This window comes from Vipera ursinii (assembly GCF_947247035.1).
Source record: "Vipera ursinii genome assembly, chromosome: 2".
Lineage (NCBI taxonomy): Eukaryota > Metazoa > Chordata > Lepidosauria > Squamata > Viperidae > Vipera > Vipera ursinii.
This window is the reverse complement of record NC_139513.1, coordinates 197279310-197296235: the sequence shown is the minus strand read 5'-3', so window position 1 is coordinate 197296235 and position 16926 is coordinate 197279310. Positions and strand designations below refer to the sequence as shown.

Here is a 16926-nt window from a genome sequence, read left to right as displayed (position 1 = left end):
TTAAAACCAGCACTGAACTCCTGGCCAAAAGCTGCTCTAACCCGTTTCCTTTCTCTTGGGGTTTTTTTTCAGCCTTCCTAAAATATATAAACACAACCAGAGAGAATTTCTGCTGCAGGACAGAGGCGAATAACCTTACTTCTGGATCACCGCAGATTGTGGAAGGATGTGAGCAGCTTCCCTTAACAGTTGCTACTATTATTAACCTCTGCGTTGGTCCATGTATGCTCTCGGATATGCATGCATGTGTATGTGCGCCCGTATGAAGCCAAGCGGAGAATCTTGCCTTCAAGACGGCTGGTATCTCGGGAGACATGATGGTTTAGGCAAGAAATAAGTCTACTTGCAAGCAAAAAAGCAATAATTTCTCGTTCGACAACGTCAGAATCCGGCTTCGGGGGGTTGAAGTCTTTTGAACGAACCGACTTCCAAGGAGGGGAGCTTCAGATAAAAGCAGTGTTAGGCTTATATACATAAATCCATACATTTGGTAACAGGCGCCTGATATTGTCGGGAGAAGATCGTGAATACAGTACAATTCAGAGGCAGACATTTTCTTCCAGCTGTAACTAAAACGATTACAGAACTCTGATTTAATAACCCATCTGGGGAGAAATCCTGATAGTCACGTGATTCCAAAAATCGCGCGGTTGGCGCCTATATCCCTGTCACGTGTCCAAATTCTACCTATATAGAATATTGAGATGAATGTTATTTATCTGGAAGGTGTGCTTCCCTTTGTGCTCACGCATTTTACACAAGCCTTGAGCCAACCAAGAGTGCCAGAGTACAGTGTGGAATACACTGTAAATTTAGGATTTCTCAGAGCGCCGTAGTTAAGTCGAACTGGACAAGTTTGATGCCTGTTTGAGGATGGAGTCGGCGTGAACCTCTCCCATCCCCTCCCCACTTCTTTCGAATAATTATTAGCAATTGGCTGGACCAGATCAGCCAAAACTCACTGAAGTCAAGCAAGGAAAACATCAACCGATGCTGAGAAAGGTGGATCTATCTGTTGGTACACAGAGCTTCTCCTTGATTCAAAAGGCGTTTTACACCCATAAGGGCCCATCCCCTCCTCCCAGGACGCCTCTCTTTCTCCTGCAGCTGTTAGGAGGGCGCCTCCGCAGGGCTTCTTAGTAGATAATCCGCGGCTGGGTTTCTTGGCCCCTTCCCTCTGAACGCAGCCTGGTATCCCCGCCAAAACACCTCTGAAAAAACAACCTCCTAAACGAGGATGCGCCGGGGCCAACCGAAGCCGCGAGAAGAAGCCGCCCAGCAAAGCCTCCCAAAGCAAACCCAGCTGTAGCCAGTTCCTACCTGAGGCTCTTGGGTGAGCTGGTGGGCGATAATTCGGTCAAGCTGGCAGGAAGAAAATCTGAGAGACAGAAATGGGCCCGGTGTGCGTGCCAGTCAGTGCCTGCCTTCCCCTCCTTTTGGTTGGGCTTCCACCCGGGCCAGGCCGCACTACGGGGATGCCGGCCGTGGAACTCAGAGCTTCAATAGATGTATCAACCTACACATTTACCCCAAAGAAGCGCCCGTCTGTCCCTAGCTAGTTAGATGGTTCTTTACCACTGGGGGTGACTGACCAACCAGCCAACGAAGAAAGCGCTTCTCCTGCTGTCCAGGTCCCCCTGCTGAGTGGCGGATCCCTGAGGTCTCCTCGCTAAGAGCTTGCGGGACGGATCAAAAAGATGCTGTGCCTCCGGACTGAGGTCAGCCCCCCCCCGCCACACCGATCCGCCAGGGCCGGGCGGCTCTGACCCCCCCTCCACACACACACACACACACACACCTCTCAGGGTTGGCTTTCTCGATTCCTTGTTTCCAGAAGGAGTGTCTCCGCCAGACAGGCTTTAATCGCCCCGTGGGGTTGGCCACTGGCCAGGGAAGGACTGGTGGTGTGGAAGCGGGGGGGGGGAATCAAGCGGCCATTCTCAACGGCGCCTAACCTGAAAGCGATCTCAAGGGAAGGTGGGCGACGAGGGGCTGTTTGTTTCCCTAAAGAACAGCGCCGCGGGTCTTTCCGCTCTCGGTCACCCCCCACCACGCCTTTCGGAGACTCTCCTGAACGCTGCTGGACGTCTGGAGAATCCTGAGGAAGTCAAGTCCCTTGAAGTTCCAAAGGCAACCTTCCGAACCGGCCTGGCAAGGCCCATCCTCTTCAGATGCATCCTGGCCAGGAGGCTGAGGGGATGGCCGTTGCAGCCCTGCTCCCTGAAGAGGGTCAGCTAGGGTGGGTGGGGGGGAGGCTAATCTGGCGCGCGTTTCGGGTTGCAGCCCCAATCCACCCCCAAAGGCCACGTCTTTTGGGAAGGAGAAGGCTAGAAAGGGGGAAAGGGGGGGGGGTGCGATTCTTGGAGCCGGGAGAACAGTTACTGCTTACGGCACTGTATTTGTTTCGGAGGGATGTCAGTGAAAAGGCCTGGAAATGGTTAGGAAAGAGTTCTGGGAGTTGGCTGAATCCTGTTTTAGATGTCTGCCTTTGTTCCTAGAGAAGATTGCAGAATGAACTTCCAAGAGAGATCTGTCGCGCTCAGAGAGTGATGTTATTTACAAATAAGGACAATGCCTTTCTTTTGGGATCATCATCATCATCATCATCATCCACGTATTATTAGGCACAAGCAAATAGAATAGAAGGGCATCCGTGTATGAACACACATAATAACTTTAGAGGCTTGTAGTTTAAACCCAGATTCAGATTTCTCCCTTATTCGTCTCATTTTATTTCCCATTCACCAAGTGGATCAAAGAGTACCAGGGTACTTCCCAATTTCCAACTGCCCAGCGATTATTCTTGTGAACCTTTTCCATTTCTGGTGTTCAAATCCTTGTTTCTTACATGTCTATTAAATCAATCAATTAAATGGGTCCCCTTCGGAGGCTTCATGGTCCTTGTGCACACCTGACCTCCAAACCTTGTTTGTTTTTTTAAGGAGTTGATTGACTCACAGCGGTATATGGCTTTAAAGTGATAGGTGGAAAATAAGGAAAGAAAATGTTTTTAAAACCGGCCCTTGAGTTTACACTATAATGTAATATGCAAATATAACGCATGCAATATAATATATGTTTCTCCTTCTCAGCTAAGCTCCGCTAAGGAAACATGGATGAAATTCTGTTACACACCTAGGCTGATGTTTAGAATAACTGGCATTAATCTCTTCAGGTCACAGCAGATTTGAGGGTCCTGCAAAATGGCAACCGAGTTGAGTTGCATTTGAAAGTTCTGCCCTGGACAAGTTGTTTTAGAAGACCCCCAAATGTTGTTAATGTGCTGTGCTTCTCATCAGGACATCGTAAAACATGTGGGTTTGCATTTGGCTGAAACGGAGGTCAATGTCCTCCTGCTTCACACACGAACACGCAACCCCCTTACCGTGACATCTGAAAAATCCTTTCCCCCTCCCCACCCTGCCTTTAGATTAAAAATGTTTTTCAATGGCCACAACAAAGAATGAAGGGCATCTCCACAAAGAAAAGGAAACGTCTCTGAGAGTGACCTTTCAGCTCCATAGTAACTCCAGCCCATGTTGGCGGAGGGCTTTCAGAAGAGACATCCGCTCTCAAGGCCAGACCTTGGAGGAGGCCTCTTTCGGTGGCCACATCCCATCTGAGGGCCCCTCCATGCAAGCATGGCCTTAAATGCTCCAGGATGGTTTTTGTAGCAAGAGACTGAGGATCTGGGCCTGCTTAGTAAGGCCTCTCAGCAGGAGGGTGAGCTTAGTTGAGGAAGAGAGAAATGAAAGGAAGTCTGCAGCAGACTGCCCTCTCTCTGGCAGTCTTGTTGTTGTTGTTGTTGATGATGATGATGATGATGATGATAACACAGTTGGAAGGGACCTTGGAGGTCGTCTAATCTAGTCTAACCCTCTGCTCAAGCAGGAGACTCTGTACTATTCCAGACAAGGGGCTATCCACTGTCTTCTTAAAATGATTTTGCATGTTTTGAGGATGTTTTGGTTTCTTGCAGGGAGCGGGGTGGGGGGTGGGGGTGTTGGCTTGCTTTGGGGGGTTTGGGGGGGGTTTGCTCGGTCTCTGTTACTTTGCTTCATTCTGTCCTCCCTAGTCAGCTTGTGACTGAGACAGAATATTTTAAATGGCCCTTAGCTGTCTCAGGGTTGAAGGAATGTCTTCTTTCTTATTCCAACATCGCCCAAGGACAAGCCAAAGTTGTATCACATTCATTTGGATTTGTCATCCCTTGGTGGGAAATCAGGGGACTGAAAGCAGCTTTGGGTGTTAGGAACCAGAAATAGTCTGGCCATTTGGATTTCTGCCAGTTTAAAAGCAGCTAGTAGTATTTAAAGTCATTTGGCGGGGGGGGGGACCCACAAACTTCAAGAGAGCACAAACAATGTTTGTGTGCCTACCTTGGACCCTCAGCCCCCACCCACCCACACACACACACCAGTCTTTCTTAGTTAGACACCTTTTGAAGGTGATTTCTTTCTTTGCTGAACCTTGAGGACCAGCTAAATTACAACTGCCTTTTTTTCTGTCCAGTTATAAGCAAAGGATGCCTCTGTCTTATCCAAGCAAAGCATTTCTGGTTGTGCCCACCTCTCACCCCATTTGGACTCAAATCTTAATGCCTACCCTCCATAACATGACTTCTCTTATTTGCCTTTATGTCATGCTCTATCCCCTCTGAGTAGCCTTCCCCAATCTGGTATGTATGTATGTATGTATGTATGTATGTATGTATGTATTTATTTATTTATTTATTTATTTATTTATTTATTTATTTATTTATTTTATTGAATTTATATACCGCCTGCAGTTTACAGGGTATATAAAACATCAATACAAAAATTAAGAGCAATTTAAAAAGATTAAACTAAGTCCCTGAAAAAATATAAAAATATAAAACCCCAGTTAATGCATATTCTAGTTCTGCAAAGAAAGATAACAGGAGCTGAAATGGAGGAGGAGGAGGAGGAGGAGGAGGAGGAGAGCAAAATGAGAAAAGAAAGAAAGATGACGAAGGAGAAGGATAAACCCTAATTACTTCCAGCTAAAGGCAGAGTCCGGATCTCTCCTTCTTCTGTTTGGTTTCACTCTAACTGTAAATACTACCCAACCGCTACCCAATATAGGTCACAAACCTGCCCAGAGATTTCCCTTCCCTGCTCTCCTGCCAGAGTCTGTCACCTCCACTACCACTGAAAAAGAACTCTCTGGATCAAGGACCACGGACGGCGGCAGATTTACGATCATTCTTCATAGGGCTCCTTCATAAAGCCCATATTTAAAAACAGAAGGAAATGCCTGAATGCCCAGGGGCAAAGAAGGACAGGGCACACACACCACACACAACAACAGCTGTGGAAGTGGGACTCTCTGTTTGCCAAAGAAGCTTTTCTGCAAAGGTTCCTTTTCCTGTGTACAAAAGTTAGAGATGTCAACACTTCTGAAAACCTGCCATTAAAAACTGATCAACTTTGAAGGTCTGGGTGTGAAGAGAGGCCCTTTTCTAAACAGGAAACTCCTCACTAACATCTACATCAGAGGTCTTCAAACTTGGCCCTTTTATGACTCATGGACTTCAACTCCCAGAATTCCTCAGCCAGTGTGCCTGGCTGAGGAATTCTGAGAGTTGAAGTCCATGAGTCATAAAAGGGCCGAGTTTGAAGACCCCTGAATTCTACATTATACCTACATTGCTTTGTCTCCACCTTCCATGAGAGCAATTGGTGGGCAGACTTTAAACCAACGGAGATTTAAATCCTGTAGCATCAACGTTTTTTTTAGCAAATTCTGCTTTGATTCAATCAGCTTCTGGTTGGACCTTACAAATCTGTTCCCTTCCTTGGGAGTTTTCAAGAGTTTACAATCCACTAGGCCACCCTTTCTCAATCTGGCCTTCCCTAAGATGCATTCCAACTGAAATTTCTATCTGTCCCAGTCGTCCTGACAGCACTGGCTGGGGAAATATGGGATGTGTGATCAAATGCAATTCAAGGGTTAGGGGTTAATCAGGGAAAAGCACTGCTCTAACACACTCTAACATACTGCTCCACACATTACACCAACTCAAATGATTTACAAGTCAGCCTAACAAAACCAATAAAATGGGAAGACTCCACTTCAGCAACCCTTTCCTCTCTCTGGGTGCCCTGTCCACACAACCTGAAAGAGAAACCAAAAGAAAATAAATTGTTCTGCCTTCTGCAGGAATGTGAAGTGTGTTTATTCCAAAACAAAGTACAGCTGGTTCAACTTCCCAAAATGCAACAGATGGAGTTACAAAGAAATTTGGTCTGTGTCCCTACATCCCTACATCACTATAATCATAGCTAATTTTGACTATGGTGTTTGAACAGCTTAGTGGCCTAGTCACAAGTAATGCTAAACCATTATTTATATCCCACAAGGGATGACTAAATAACTAAACCCAAACGGACCAAATCTCATTAAAGGCACAACTTGACATGTGAATCCAACAGTAAAAATTATTTTCTTTCTATGCTAACCATTATAAAACTTAATTATCCTTCAGACCAGTGTTGAGAGTTACAGGTTGTATTGCTCTGCTTCCGTGCTTTTAAACTGGTTTATTTGAATTCTGTTAGATAGAAGTGGCTCAAAATATGGATGGCGCATCATCATCTTAAAGAAAAGCCTACTCTGAAGTGAAACAGCAATTGGTCACTTGGCAGGGGTCACCAAACCCAAAGAAAACCAAGTTATTTGGGCTGTCCAAAGAGAGACCAACACTTTCAGCGGTCCCAAAAAAAAGAACCATGACAAGGAAATCATTTCTTATTTGCTGCTTATGCCTCACGTTGATACTCTCTGGAGGATGGCAGGGCTTGCTTGTCCCGGATAGCATGGCCAGGATTGTGACTTGTGTGATCCCAGAACAGCAATTCTGACTGGCAGCTGAAAAGTTGCCACTGAGGTTCGACAGCAATACCATAATCCCAGGTTCTCCATTGCTGTCCACTCTCCTGACTTTCAAGTTCTTCTGGCAGATATTGGAGAAGCAAATATTGATTGCAACAGCCTGAAGGAAAGGACATCCTACTCCTTGGATGTTCTTTCGATGTTTGCACTAAAAAATATGCTCTGGAGCGAGGAAGAAGGACGTGGGAGGGAAGGGAGGGCTTTGCTATGCCTGCAGCTTCTAGAGAAGCTGGGACAAGCTTCTGAGACAAGCTCATTTCCAGGTATAATCAGGGCTTTTTTTCTCATAGAACGCTCAGAACGGAGTTCCGGCACCTATTTTGGATGGAACCTTGTAGGGTAGGCAAGGCGGGTTGTATGACATTTGTGAGTTCCGGCACTTTTTTCTTTTACAAAAAAGCACTGGGTATAATCATCAGATATGCAGCAGTTCAGAGTGCCAGTCTTTATGAATGGCATTACAGCAGCTCCAAAGACCCTAGGAACCCCAATTTACCCCCATGTCTCCGCCATGTGTTAGTCCTTCAAGGTAGATCAGACTAGGAAACCAAAGTTATGAATGTTAAGGTGGTTTTAGTATATGGTTACAAGATTAGAATTTTGTGAATCTAAATGCACCTCCTTCTATCTACAGGAGAACTAGGGAAGGTCAAGCCTGACTCGGATTTCTTTTATCTGGCTCTGGTCTTGCCTGCAGCTCTTCATCCTGTTACAACCCAGCACACCATGATTCCTTTCTCTTGCACAGACTCTTGCTCTGTTTTGAATGGGAAAACATCAGGCAAGGGCAAAAGAGTCTTCAGGGGGGGGGCACCAAAACTGAACCCAAATACATGATCCACAGACATGCTTTCGGTGGGAAATTGCGATATTGACTATGAATGAGTAACTGAAGCTTGCGATATTAATGGGAAAACACAATAGCCTGAGAATAATCTCAATTGTGGTTTTTGAATGTGGGATGGTTTATTGGGATGTAAATGTTCTGCAGTGCACAGCTTTTTGTGCCTGTGTTGAGAACAATTTACGAAGAGGCTTCTGTAAAGTGTTTGTTGAGGAACGGATACTATACCAAGTCTGAAGACTGGACCTCTCTAGGCCTCAGAACTGAAAAATCTCATGGAAAACGTGGAAATATGAGCTTCACGTTTCTATTTATAGAAATAGAATTCTTTGGGATCACACCTGACTGGGATAGGTAGTAGCAGTTTGGCTCTCCTGTTGCTCTAAATATGTTTTCTTTCACACCAACCTCTCCCAGATGCTTGACACTGCTGGATAGCTTTTGATCAGGATCTTGAGTCTAAATCAATGGTTGGTCGCCTACTTTCATTCAGGTAGTCTGAAAATATTTGACTAAGTAGGAAATGGATGCGCTAGGAGCATAATCAGTGGGAGAAAGATTTTCCTGCTTCCCCTTCTCCTCTGTCTGCAAGCAAATAGTCCATGAGATCTGTTGTTAAACATAGCTACATCATGGTTTCCTTAAATCAAGGTTTCTCATTCCTTGGCAATCTGAAGATATGTAGACTTCAACTTCAGCATGCTGGCTGGGGAATTCTGGGAGTTGAAGTCCACACAACTTCAAGTTGCCAAGACTGAAAAACCCTGCCTTGGACTGTTATCACCTGCTGTGGGCCAGGTTGCCAAAGATTGAAAGTAGTCTCTTATTTATCAAATCTAGACCCATTAAACTGATAAAAAGAGCAGCATTTATTGTAGGTCACATTATTTAACCATAACTGTATTACAGCCTGCCTAACAACAAGCTTGTTTCTTGAACCCTCCAGATTCATACAAACAATAAAAATTATTTAGAAGATAGAGGAAAACAACTGTATTTCATTCAGTAAATGATCTTTGCATCCTTCTCACTATATATATAACTTCTTAAGAAAATTCACTGATTTTCTGAATTGGTATACACTAGTCAAATAAGCTAGTTTCCCCTTCCCGTAAATGTAAAGCCACAATAAACTTAATTTGGATTAACCAGCTAAGGTAGATATTTACAAAACCTGGTTAAGCATTGCATAGGAAGGAAGGGAATTTTTAGACCATTTATTTTTCCCTTATTTCAATTAAAGAGATGCATATTTCGATCTAATGTCTTTTTGTTCAAAAAAACTAATTTCAATTAGTCTCACTGATTTGACTGTTATCCATTCAGGTCATGTCTACAGGAGAGTGCTGCTTTTAAGCAGATGCTTCTTTCTTTTATGCAAGAAATGGAAGTTAAGAAGGCATCATCATGGCTAGATGGTTTGACTGAATTTACTGTTCTTCACCGTGAACGTGTCCTACAAATGCATATGCTGCCTTAGGTTGATTTTACCCAGTGCTTTCTCACCCTGTTCATGCAGCAGCAAATAAAAATATTCATATAAAAATATGCTGTACCAGGGGTCAGAGAGAGGCAAAGATCAGCAGAGGGGGGGGTCCTTTATCCAATTCAGAAGTCTTTATTTTTACTACAATAGTATTAATAATAATATGAATCTGCCTATCCCAGGTTCTTGGGAAGGACTCAATAGGTGGACAAAAATGCCAGGACCAGTCTAAACATCTGGCTGACTGTGCCACGAACCATAATAATAATCCCTCAATGAGGCACTGCCTTGATATAGTTGTGGCGCTTGTATGCTTTGAGCAAAATAGGAGATATTCCAGAGTTTTGACCACACTGGATAGGTCTTCGCAGAAGAATCAAGTATCTCTGGCATAAGAAATGGGGTGAGACATAATTTTTACTTGAAACAGCTTACATCTTGCGAAGATATCTTTAAACACCACGAAACAACATCCACCTATTTCAGGTCCTTGGCAAGGACTCAGTAAGTAGACAAAAATGCCATTTTAAACCTCTGGCTGACTGTGCCACGAATCATAATATGGTAAAAAAAAAAATTACATTGTACTTTCACTGTTTGTATTGGTTTTAGCCAATGCTAATAATAATAATAATAATAATAATAATAATAATAATAATAATAATAATAATAATAATAATAATAATAATAATAATAATAATAATAATAATAATACAGTGAAAGGTATGGAAGCCAGGGTTCCCATTCCATGCCAGTGTAATACCGGTATAGGCGAGATCCGTTTAACGGTGGTATTTACTTCTCCGCAAACCCACGGAATTATGCCTATACTAACATGCTTATACGAAATCGTCAATAGGATAGAATTCCAGTCAATTCAAGTAAAAATACATCCTCAGAAATAGTAAGCTCCATTTGCTAAAACTAGGATCCAGTGGTGAAGAGAAAAATCTCCGGGGGGGGGGTGCCCTGCAAAAGATTGCTCTTAGCAGCCGGAGCGCCCCAAAAGTGAGTGAACAGGTAAGAAAGTGGCTAAGGTGTCCGCTTTCTGAAAGTCACAGGTATCTGAAAACTGACTTGGAGATGCAGCCCTTCTCTGTTGCGTCCCCTACTAAATCTTTTAAGTGTATGATAACGCGGGTCCCCAGCCCCACCACGGTAATTTGCAGGGATCCATTAGAGAAAGAGAGAGAGAGAGAGGCAGAGAATGCTACAGGAATTATATTATGGTGACATTTATCACGACATCGCTAATAGCTCCAACGAGCGACTAATTCCACCGTACACGTTTCCCCCCAACTGCGTCTTTCAACGGGTGGCATTGTGGGCTGCAGGATCCCACAAGCCGTTCCGATTTCTTTCCAAAGCGGCCGTCCCTCTTCTCTTGCAACCTTGCTGAAGAAAAGCGAGCTTCGCGACAGGGTCTCTTTCTCTCCCTTTTCATTTTAATAAAGTTCGGCGAAGAATTGCTCGATCGCATTGGAGCCTCTGTGGTTCATTGTATCTAAACGCGGCAGACTTTTCCCACCTTCTCCCTCCCTCCCTTCCTTCCTTCCTTCCCTGCCTCTCTGACCTTTTCTTCCTAGCCCGAACAACGGGGCTAAAGGTAAAGGGATCTGGTTGGAAGGAGCACTTGGCGTTCGTACAGAAACCAAGACGAATTGGATTATATGCAGATTACCTCCCTGGACTTTGGGCAGGCCCCACGTGCCTCGCCAAGATTTGTCCTACTGAGCAAAACCAGGGGAGAAGGTGGCTCCTAGCATCCGTTTGGATTTTTGAAACAAACCAGAAACTTTGGAGCCACCGTTGCTTTGCTTTTTCCTCTCCCTGTCTCTGTTTTTTTTTCTTCTTCTTTTGCCTTGGTTGTGACTGTTGGTGTTTCGCTTTGGGAGCCCACTTGTCTTGCACCGCTAAATATCCCAAGATTCGGGCTACGGGAGGCGTTCGGAATAAAATAAACGCGCCTTGCTGATGGATGCAAAAGGGGGGGAGGCTCACAAGACAGACCCCCCCCTTCCTCTCGGCCTTTTATAAGGCCGCGTGAATTTCTAAATTCTACCTTACGCTAACCTGGGAGGCTTGAGTATCTCCCTCCCTTTCGTCTAATCTTATTAAGCCTTCGGAGTGGACCGGCGCAAGGGCGTCAGGCAGGCTGGAGGAAGCGCAGAGCAGCCTGGCTGGGGTCGAACCGAGGAATTTCAGCCTTCCAGCTCAATCCGAGCCGGCAAGAACCTTGGGAGAAGGCAGAGGGGGCGGGGCTTCGGTGTGGTCAGGAGCAGGGGGAGGGGGAGGGGGAGGAGGAGGAAGGTGCCACTGAACCCCAAGCTCAGAAACCCAACTTGAGATGGCGACTTGCGGGGAAATCTCCAACTACTGTACAGAATAAATAACGTTTTAGGGTCGAGGCGGCCCGTCTCCTTTCGCCGGCTCTCCGCGGGAGGCGCAATCCAATTCAAGCGCAAGCCGAAGGTCGTAAACCTATTGGTTACTCCCCTCGCAATCACGCGTTTAAATCCCAGCTGGCGGAAGTGGGTTGTGGATCCAAATGTCACTCACGATTTCTTGAAGGCTAGAGGTCGGAGGAGGGCCAGGACACCAAGCAAGGTTTGCAGAGAAGGGTGGGGAATTCTCGCTGGCTTTTGCTCGCTCGCTCACTTACGTCGTTTGTGTGTTTTTCAGGCACATTTTTAACTCAGCCCTGTCACAACTTTTACACAAGGAGTAACACCGATTCCCCTGATTCATTGGACTGGACAACGTGCGCTCTCGTCGGTGCGCGGAATCATTTGGCTGAGATTCCCGTAAAGCCTCCGACGATAGTGATGTTTAGGACGAGGAATAAACACATCAGCCGTGATGACCATCCACGTTATCCTTCAGATACGCTTCGCACGGCCACGCCGCAAATCCTTTCAGACTTGAAACAAACGAACAAACAAACAAAAAAACAACCCCAGGGTAACGGTTCGTATTTTGTCACTAGCGGCTCCTAGGGCGCTAAACGAAGCGGCGCTTCCCTGTAGCCACAGCAAAGGTTTAAATGGCCTTTTTGTTCCCCGTCCCAAATCTGAAATAGATCTGAGGTGGGCTTGACTGTAATCTGCCAAACTTTTCCGCCCCTCCCGTCTGATCGCCCAGGAGACCCAGTGCGCTGCCTGCCTCTTTTCTTACCCCACGGGCCTGCGACCCAGCTTAACTCCTGGCCAGCTGGCTGCTGCCACCCGCGATCGCTTTCTCCCCTCCTCTCTCTCTCCCCACCCCCACCCCCGCTCCGCCAGACACAAACGATCCCCTGCGAAGCGATGAGAAAGAATAATGTACCCACCCAGGATGGCAAACGCTGAGGGTGGAAGCGTGGGTCCCACGTGCGTTGTACCAAGGAGTGAGTTTGACAGTGAGGCGAGAAAGTAAACACTTCTATAGATTATTTCACGGGTCACGGAGGGGAAAAGCGCCTCCCTTAACAGCCTGTCTGGACTCAGTGGCACGAGAAAGACGCCGGGACAGTGGATTGTCCATCAAAACCGTGCAATTCATCAAAACCGGTGTGTGTGTGTGTGTGTGTGTGTGTGTGTGTGTGTCTTTTTCCAGCCCCGCCGTTCTGAGTCAGCTCTCGGCGAGGCTTCTTGGAACAGCGTTTGAATCTTACCTTCTTTTGAAATGTTGCCCCCATTTCTTTGTCTCTATCTAACTCTTACTAGATTTTTGTTGTCCCAGATCGGCCTTCTGAGCCAAGAAGAAACCTTAACCCCGCCTCGATTTCTCCTATTCTCAGGAAGTAGGAAGACAGTTGGGGCAAAAGAACTTTTACTCCAAAATACGTCATCTGACTACATCTACAGACGACTACTCCGATCCAAAACAAGTCCTCTCTTTGAGGAGAGAGAGGCATCACGGAATTTCTAGAAAATAATGGGCCTGATATCAGCAAGAGAGACACGTCTAGAATTCCTATTGGTTTTTGGGTTACAGACACAGAATTACATCTGGGTTAGAATCGGGTTTCACTGTGAACAATAAACCCCCTTTCCAGTATAAGTAGAACCCAGGGATTACAAACGACATAGGATCGTGCTTTGCATTCCCATTAAGACTGGCGTCATGCTACTTCCCTTTTTAAGGGTTCAGCAGCAATGTGCTCTCCATACGGAGGAGAGAGATCCTACTGAAGTCAGGGAGCCAAAGTTAAAAGGGAGAGCTTTGTGTCGCGGATGATCACCCGTGCAAAGTAGTCCACCGGCAGGCAGGAATTGTACTCTTGCAGCTTCCTTTTAACTGGGGTGGTGGTGGTGGTGGTGGAAGGGGGTGGCTAACGTTGTTTTGAAGTTATCGCAAGAGTCTGTCTTAGTTCAAAAGACGCCCGATTTTAGGCTATAAAATTTGCTGTTGGATTATATTTCTCATTCCCCTTACAATCAAGCTGCTTTCCCAAGTTCTATGGGCTCCAATCTAAAGTGTTCATGCCCTAACTGAGGCTGTCTGATTTAGAGAGGACCAAAAAAAGGAACAAGGAAGAGACTGATAGATAGATAGATAGATAGATAGATAGATAGATAGATAGATAGATAGGTAGGTAGGTAGATAGGTAGATGAAAGAAAGAAAGAAAGAAAGAAAGAAAGAAAGAAAGAAAGAAAGAAAGAAAGAAAGAAAGAAAGAAAGAAAGAAAAAGAAAGTCAGTGGCTACCCAGGATGGAACCTAGAGGAACCACTCCAGAATAGCTATAATCATCAACGGATAAACTCTTCCGTGTCTCCACAAGCCTCTTTTACATGCCTTCATAAACTCCATGATTTTCTTTTTCAAAAACTCCAACGTTTCTCTCAAATCCTCCAACTCCCGTGGCTCTGGGTCACCTTTCCGTGACCTTTGCTCATCCTCCTCCTACCCGACCCCGATAGGCCTTGACCCAACGTTACCTCTGGGTTTCCCTTTAGGCGAACCCAGAAGCTGAGTTTTCCAACGCCAAGAAGGACTCCGGCTCTTCGCCCCACGAGCTGGCTGATCAAAAAAAAAAAAAAACCAAACCAAAACGGGTCCGACGAGCCCGGCGTGGCTATTCCGAACCAATCGAGGCGAGTTTTGCCAGGGGGATGTTTTCCCCTGAATAAGATGAGACTGGAGCCCCCAGACAGGGTCTGTCTGATTTCAAAGCAAAATCAGCCCGGCCATGAGCCACGGTCGCCTGGAGAACTAAGTGTGTGTGTGTGTGTGTGTGTGTGTGTGTGTGTGTGTGTGTGTGGTGCGGCGGAGGATCGTAGGAAAGGTTATTTTGGCCACCAGGCCCTGGAAGCCAAGTCGGGCCCCTGCGAAGCAAAGGCGGCTGGTGGCCTTACCTGGGAAGAAAGCCAAGAATATCCGCCTGCGGGGCGAAAATCAGGGTTTGGGTGGGGGTGGGGGTGGGGTGGGGGTTGCTCGTCCCCCTTTCGCTTCATCTCCCCGGTGAGACGGGGATATGTTTATCGCGGCTCTGCCTTGGACACACAGCCCCTCCAGGCGCAGGACCCAGTTGGCGGCGACCCTCGCCCCGCCGGGCCTCGGAACCTGCCGAGCACCTGCCCGGCGCTCGGCAAAGCCACAACCTCGACTGAGGCCAAACCTGCAGGGAAACTCCCCGGCGGCTTTCCCCCCTCCCCATCCAGTATGGAAGGAGGTCGGGACGGGCCAAGAGTGGCAGGCTCTTCTCCATTGACGGAGGCAGGAGGGGGAGGAAGGGGTGTGGGCGGGCGAGGGGAGGGGTCGGGGCTCAGCGGGCGAGAGACCTCGTGTGGGTTGCTAGCCGGAGGAAGGGGAAAGGGAGTAACACGAGCGGTGTTTCCCGCCCCCTCCCGCCGCCCTTTCTGGTGGGGCCTTCCCGAGCCCACCCCGCTCCAACCTGCCTCGGCCGGCCTCGCCTGCCACCCAGAGCAGCGAAACGCCGCATCGATGGAACGATTATTCAGACGATTGACCTAATAAAAGGCCTGATCGATCGCTCTGAAAATCACATTATTAATAGAGGGCTTGTCAAGGCGCTCTCCAGGCACGCGCCGGCTGACATCAAACTTTCCACACACACACACACACACGCACTTTATTAAGTTGGGGGTCTCTGCCCACCGCCAATGACCCCAGAGCAGAACCAGATCCCGGAAGATCCTAAATGCGGGGAAACTGAGACCCAGTCCGGGTTTTCTGACCCTCGACGTTGCCTTGCAAAAGCGAGAAGTTTCCGCCCCCGCCTTCCCCCACCCCGCCCCGACTCCCATCACCAAGCCCTTCAAAAGTCCTAAAGGGGTCCTCTGGATTTAGGATGCAAAAAGGTAGCAGGTTACACCGCGAGAGCCAGGCGACCGCACCTCTAGCTAGCCAAAGAGCAGCGAGAGGGTTTTTTTTGTTTTTTTTTGGGGGGGGGTGTCAAATGGGTCCGCCGGTTGGTTTTCTTTTGACAGCCTGCAAGGCACGCCGGATCTGACAGCATCAGCATCATCCGCGCGGCTCCGTTCAGATAATCCGGTTCGATTCTGGAGTTTCCATCTGACACCCAATTAAAGCACAGTCTGGGGGGGGGGTTTGTTCTAGAGGTTGATTACTTAAACAGTCTAGCACTTCCTGTCAACCTTGAGGAGCTCGCCTGGCTGAGCAGTGGATTCCATCTGCTACCTGTTGGCAGCCCCTGATCCAAGGTTTTGTTTTTTTCTTCCCTCCCCCCCCCAAAAGCCTCTCCATCCTAAACACATCGCTCTGAAAGACTTTCCCAATGAAAGCAAGGGAGGTGCTTCCAAAGAGTAAGGATGCTTAGGCTTGCCAGCCAGCTTTTATTTATTGCTGGGGAAATAACTGGCCCCCCATTTTTATTTTTATTGTATTAATTTATTTTGCAGATGACTATCTAGCACAGACATTGAGGGAGAAAGAGAAAAGACACCTTCGCGACATACGGGCTGTCTCCCTAGTTCATGATAGACAATAGGGAAAAAAAATGTGTCGGTCTAATTCAGTGTCTTCTTTCAAGTCAGACATGCTAAGTTTTACAAAAAATTAAAAAACCACCGTCAATTTACTACTAACACGGAACTAAACCCAATGGGACGTCAAGGCAACTGTTCCAGAATCCTGTGCTTGTTACATATCCAGTCTTTCCGTACAAGAAAGCCCATCGTCCTTGCACATTATAAAATAAAATCACATGCATCTCGCTCTCTATCTCAGATGCACCCCCTAAAAAAAACAAGAACTTCAGCCCTTACCTGATCTGCCAGTCCTGGGAGTCATGTAGTTTTTCTCTAATTCCATTCTGATTTTTCAGGACTTTGGTGAAATGAACAGAGAGGGGTAAAAAAAAAAAAAAGTTTGCACTTTTCTTTCTCCCCCCCCCTTTTTTTTCTTCTTCCTTGAGGGGCTGCTTGCAGATTCGAATAATTCAACTCTTCCGCTCCCCGCCGAGCCTTTGCAGCTGATCAGTGAGCTGAAACTAAACGTTTTAGGTGGAAAGAAAGCGTTCGAAGGCACCGTGAAATGATTAAGGAACTAAAGAGCTGCTCGCCATGTGAGATCATGTCCTGTTCTCTTAAAAACATCACAAGATGTCCCTAGACGCAACCCAAACTCAAGAAACTCTGACATCTGCTGTAGCGGGAATCCAAGTTTGTTTGCAGCCCTAAACTGTTACAGGGGCTGTTTACAGAATGAGGCTGTGA

At 46.7% G+C, this 16926-nt stretch overlaps 1 protein-coding gene across 1 annotated transcript in view; it reads right to left on the bottom strand.

Annotated features, from left to right (window-relative positions):
* Nucleotides 1-16648, bottom strand: part of PAX5 (paired box 5) — a 266941-nt gene extending 250293 nt beyond the window's left edge. The window contains exon 1 of the mRNA XM_083353752.1: nucleotides 16477-16648. Within this exon, the coding sequence (XP_083209878.1) occupies nucleotides 16477-16522 (46 nt within the window). The 5' untranslated portion in view covers nucleotides 16523-16648. The remainder of the gene's footprint in view (nucleotides 1-16476) is intronic.
* Between the last annotated feature and the right edge of the window lie 278 nt (nucleotides 16649-16926).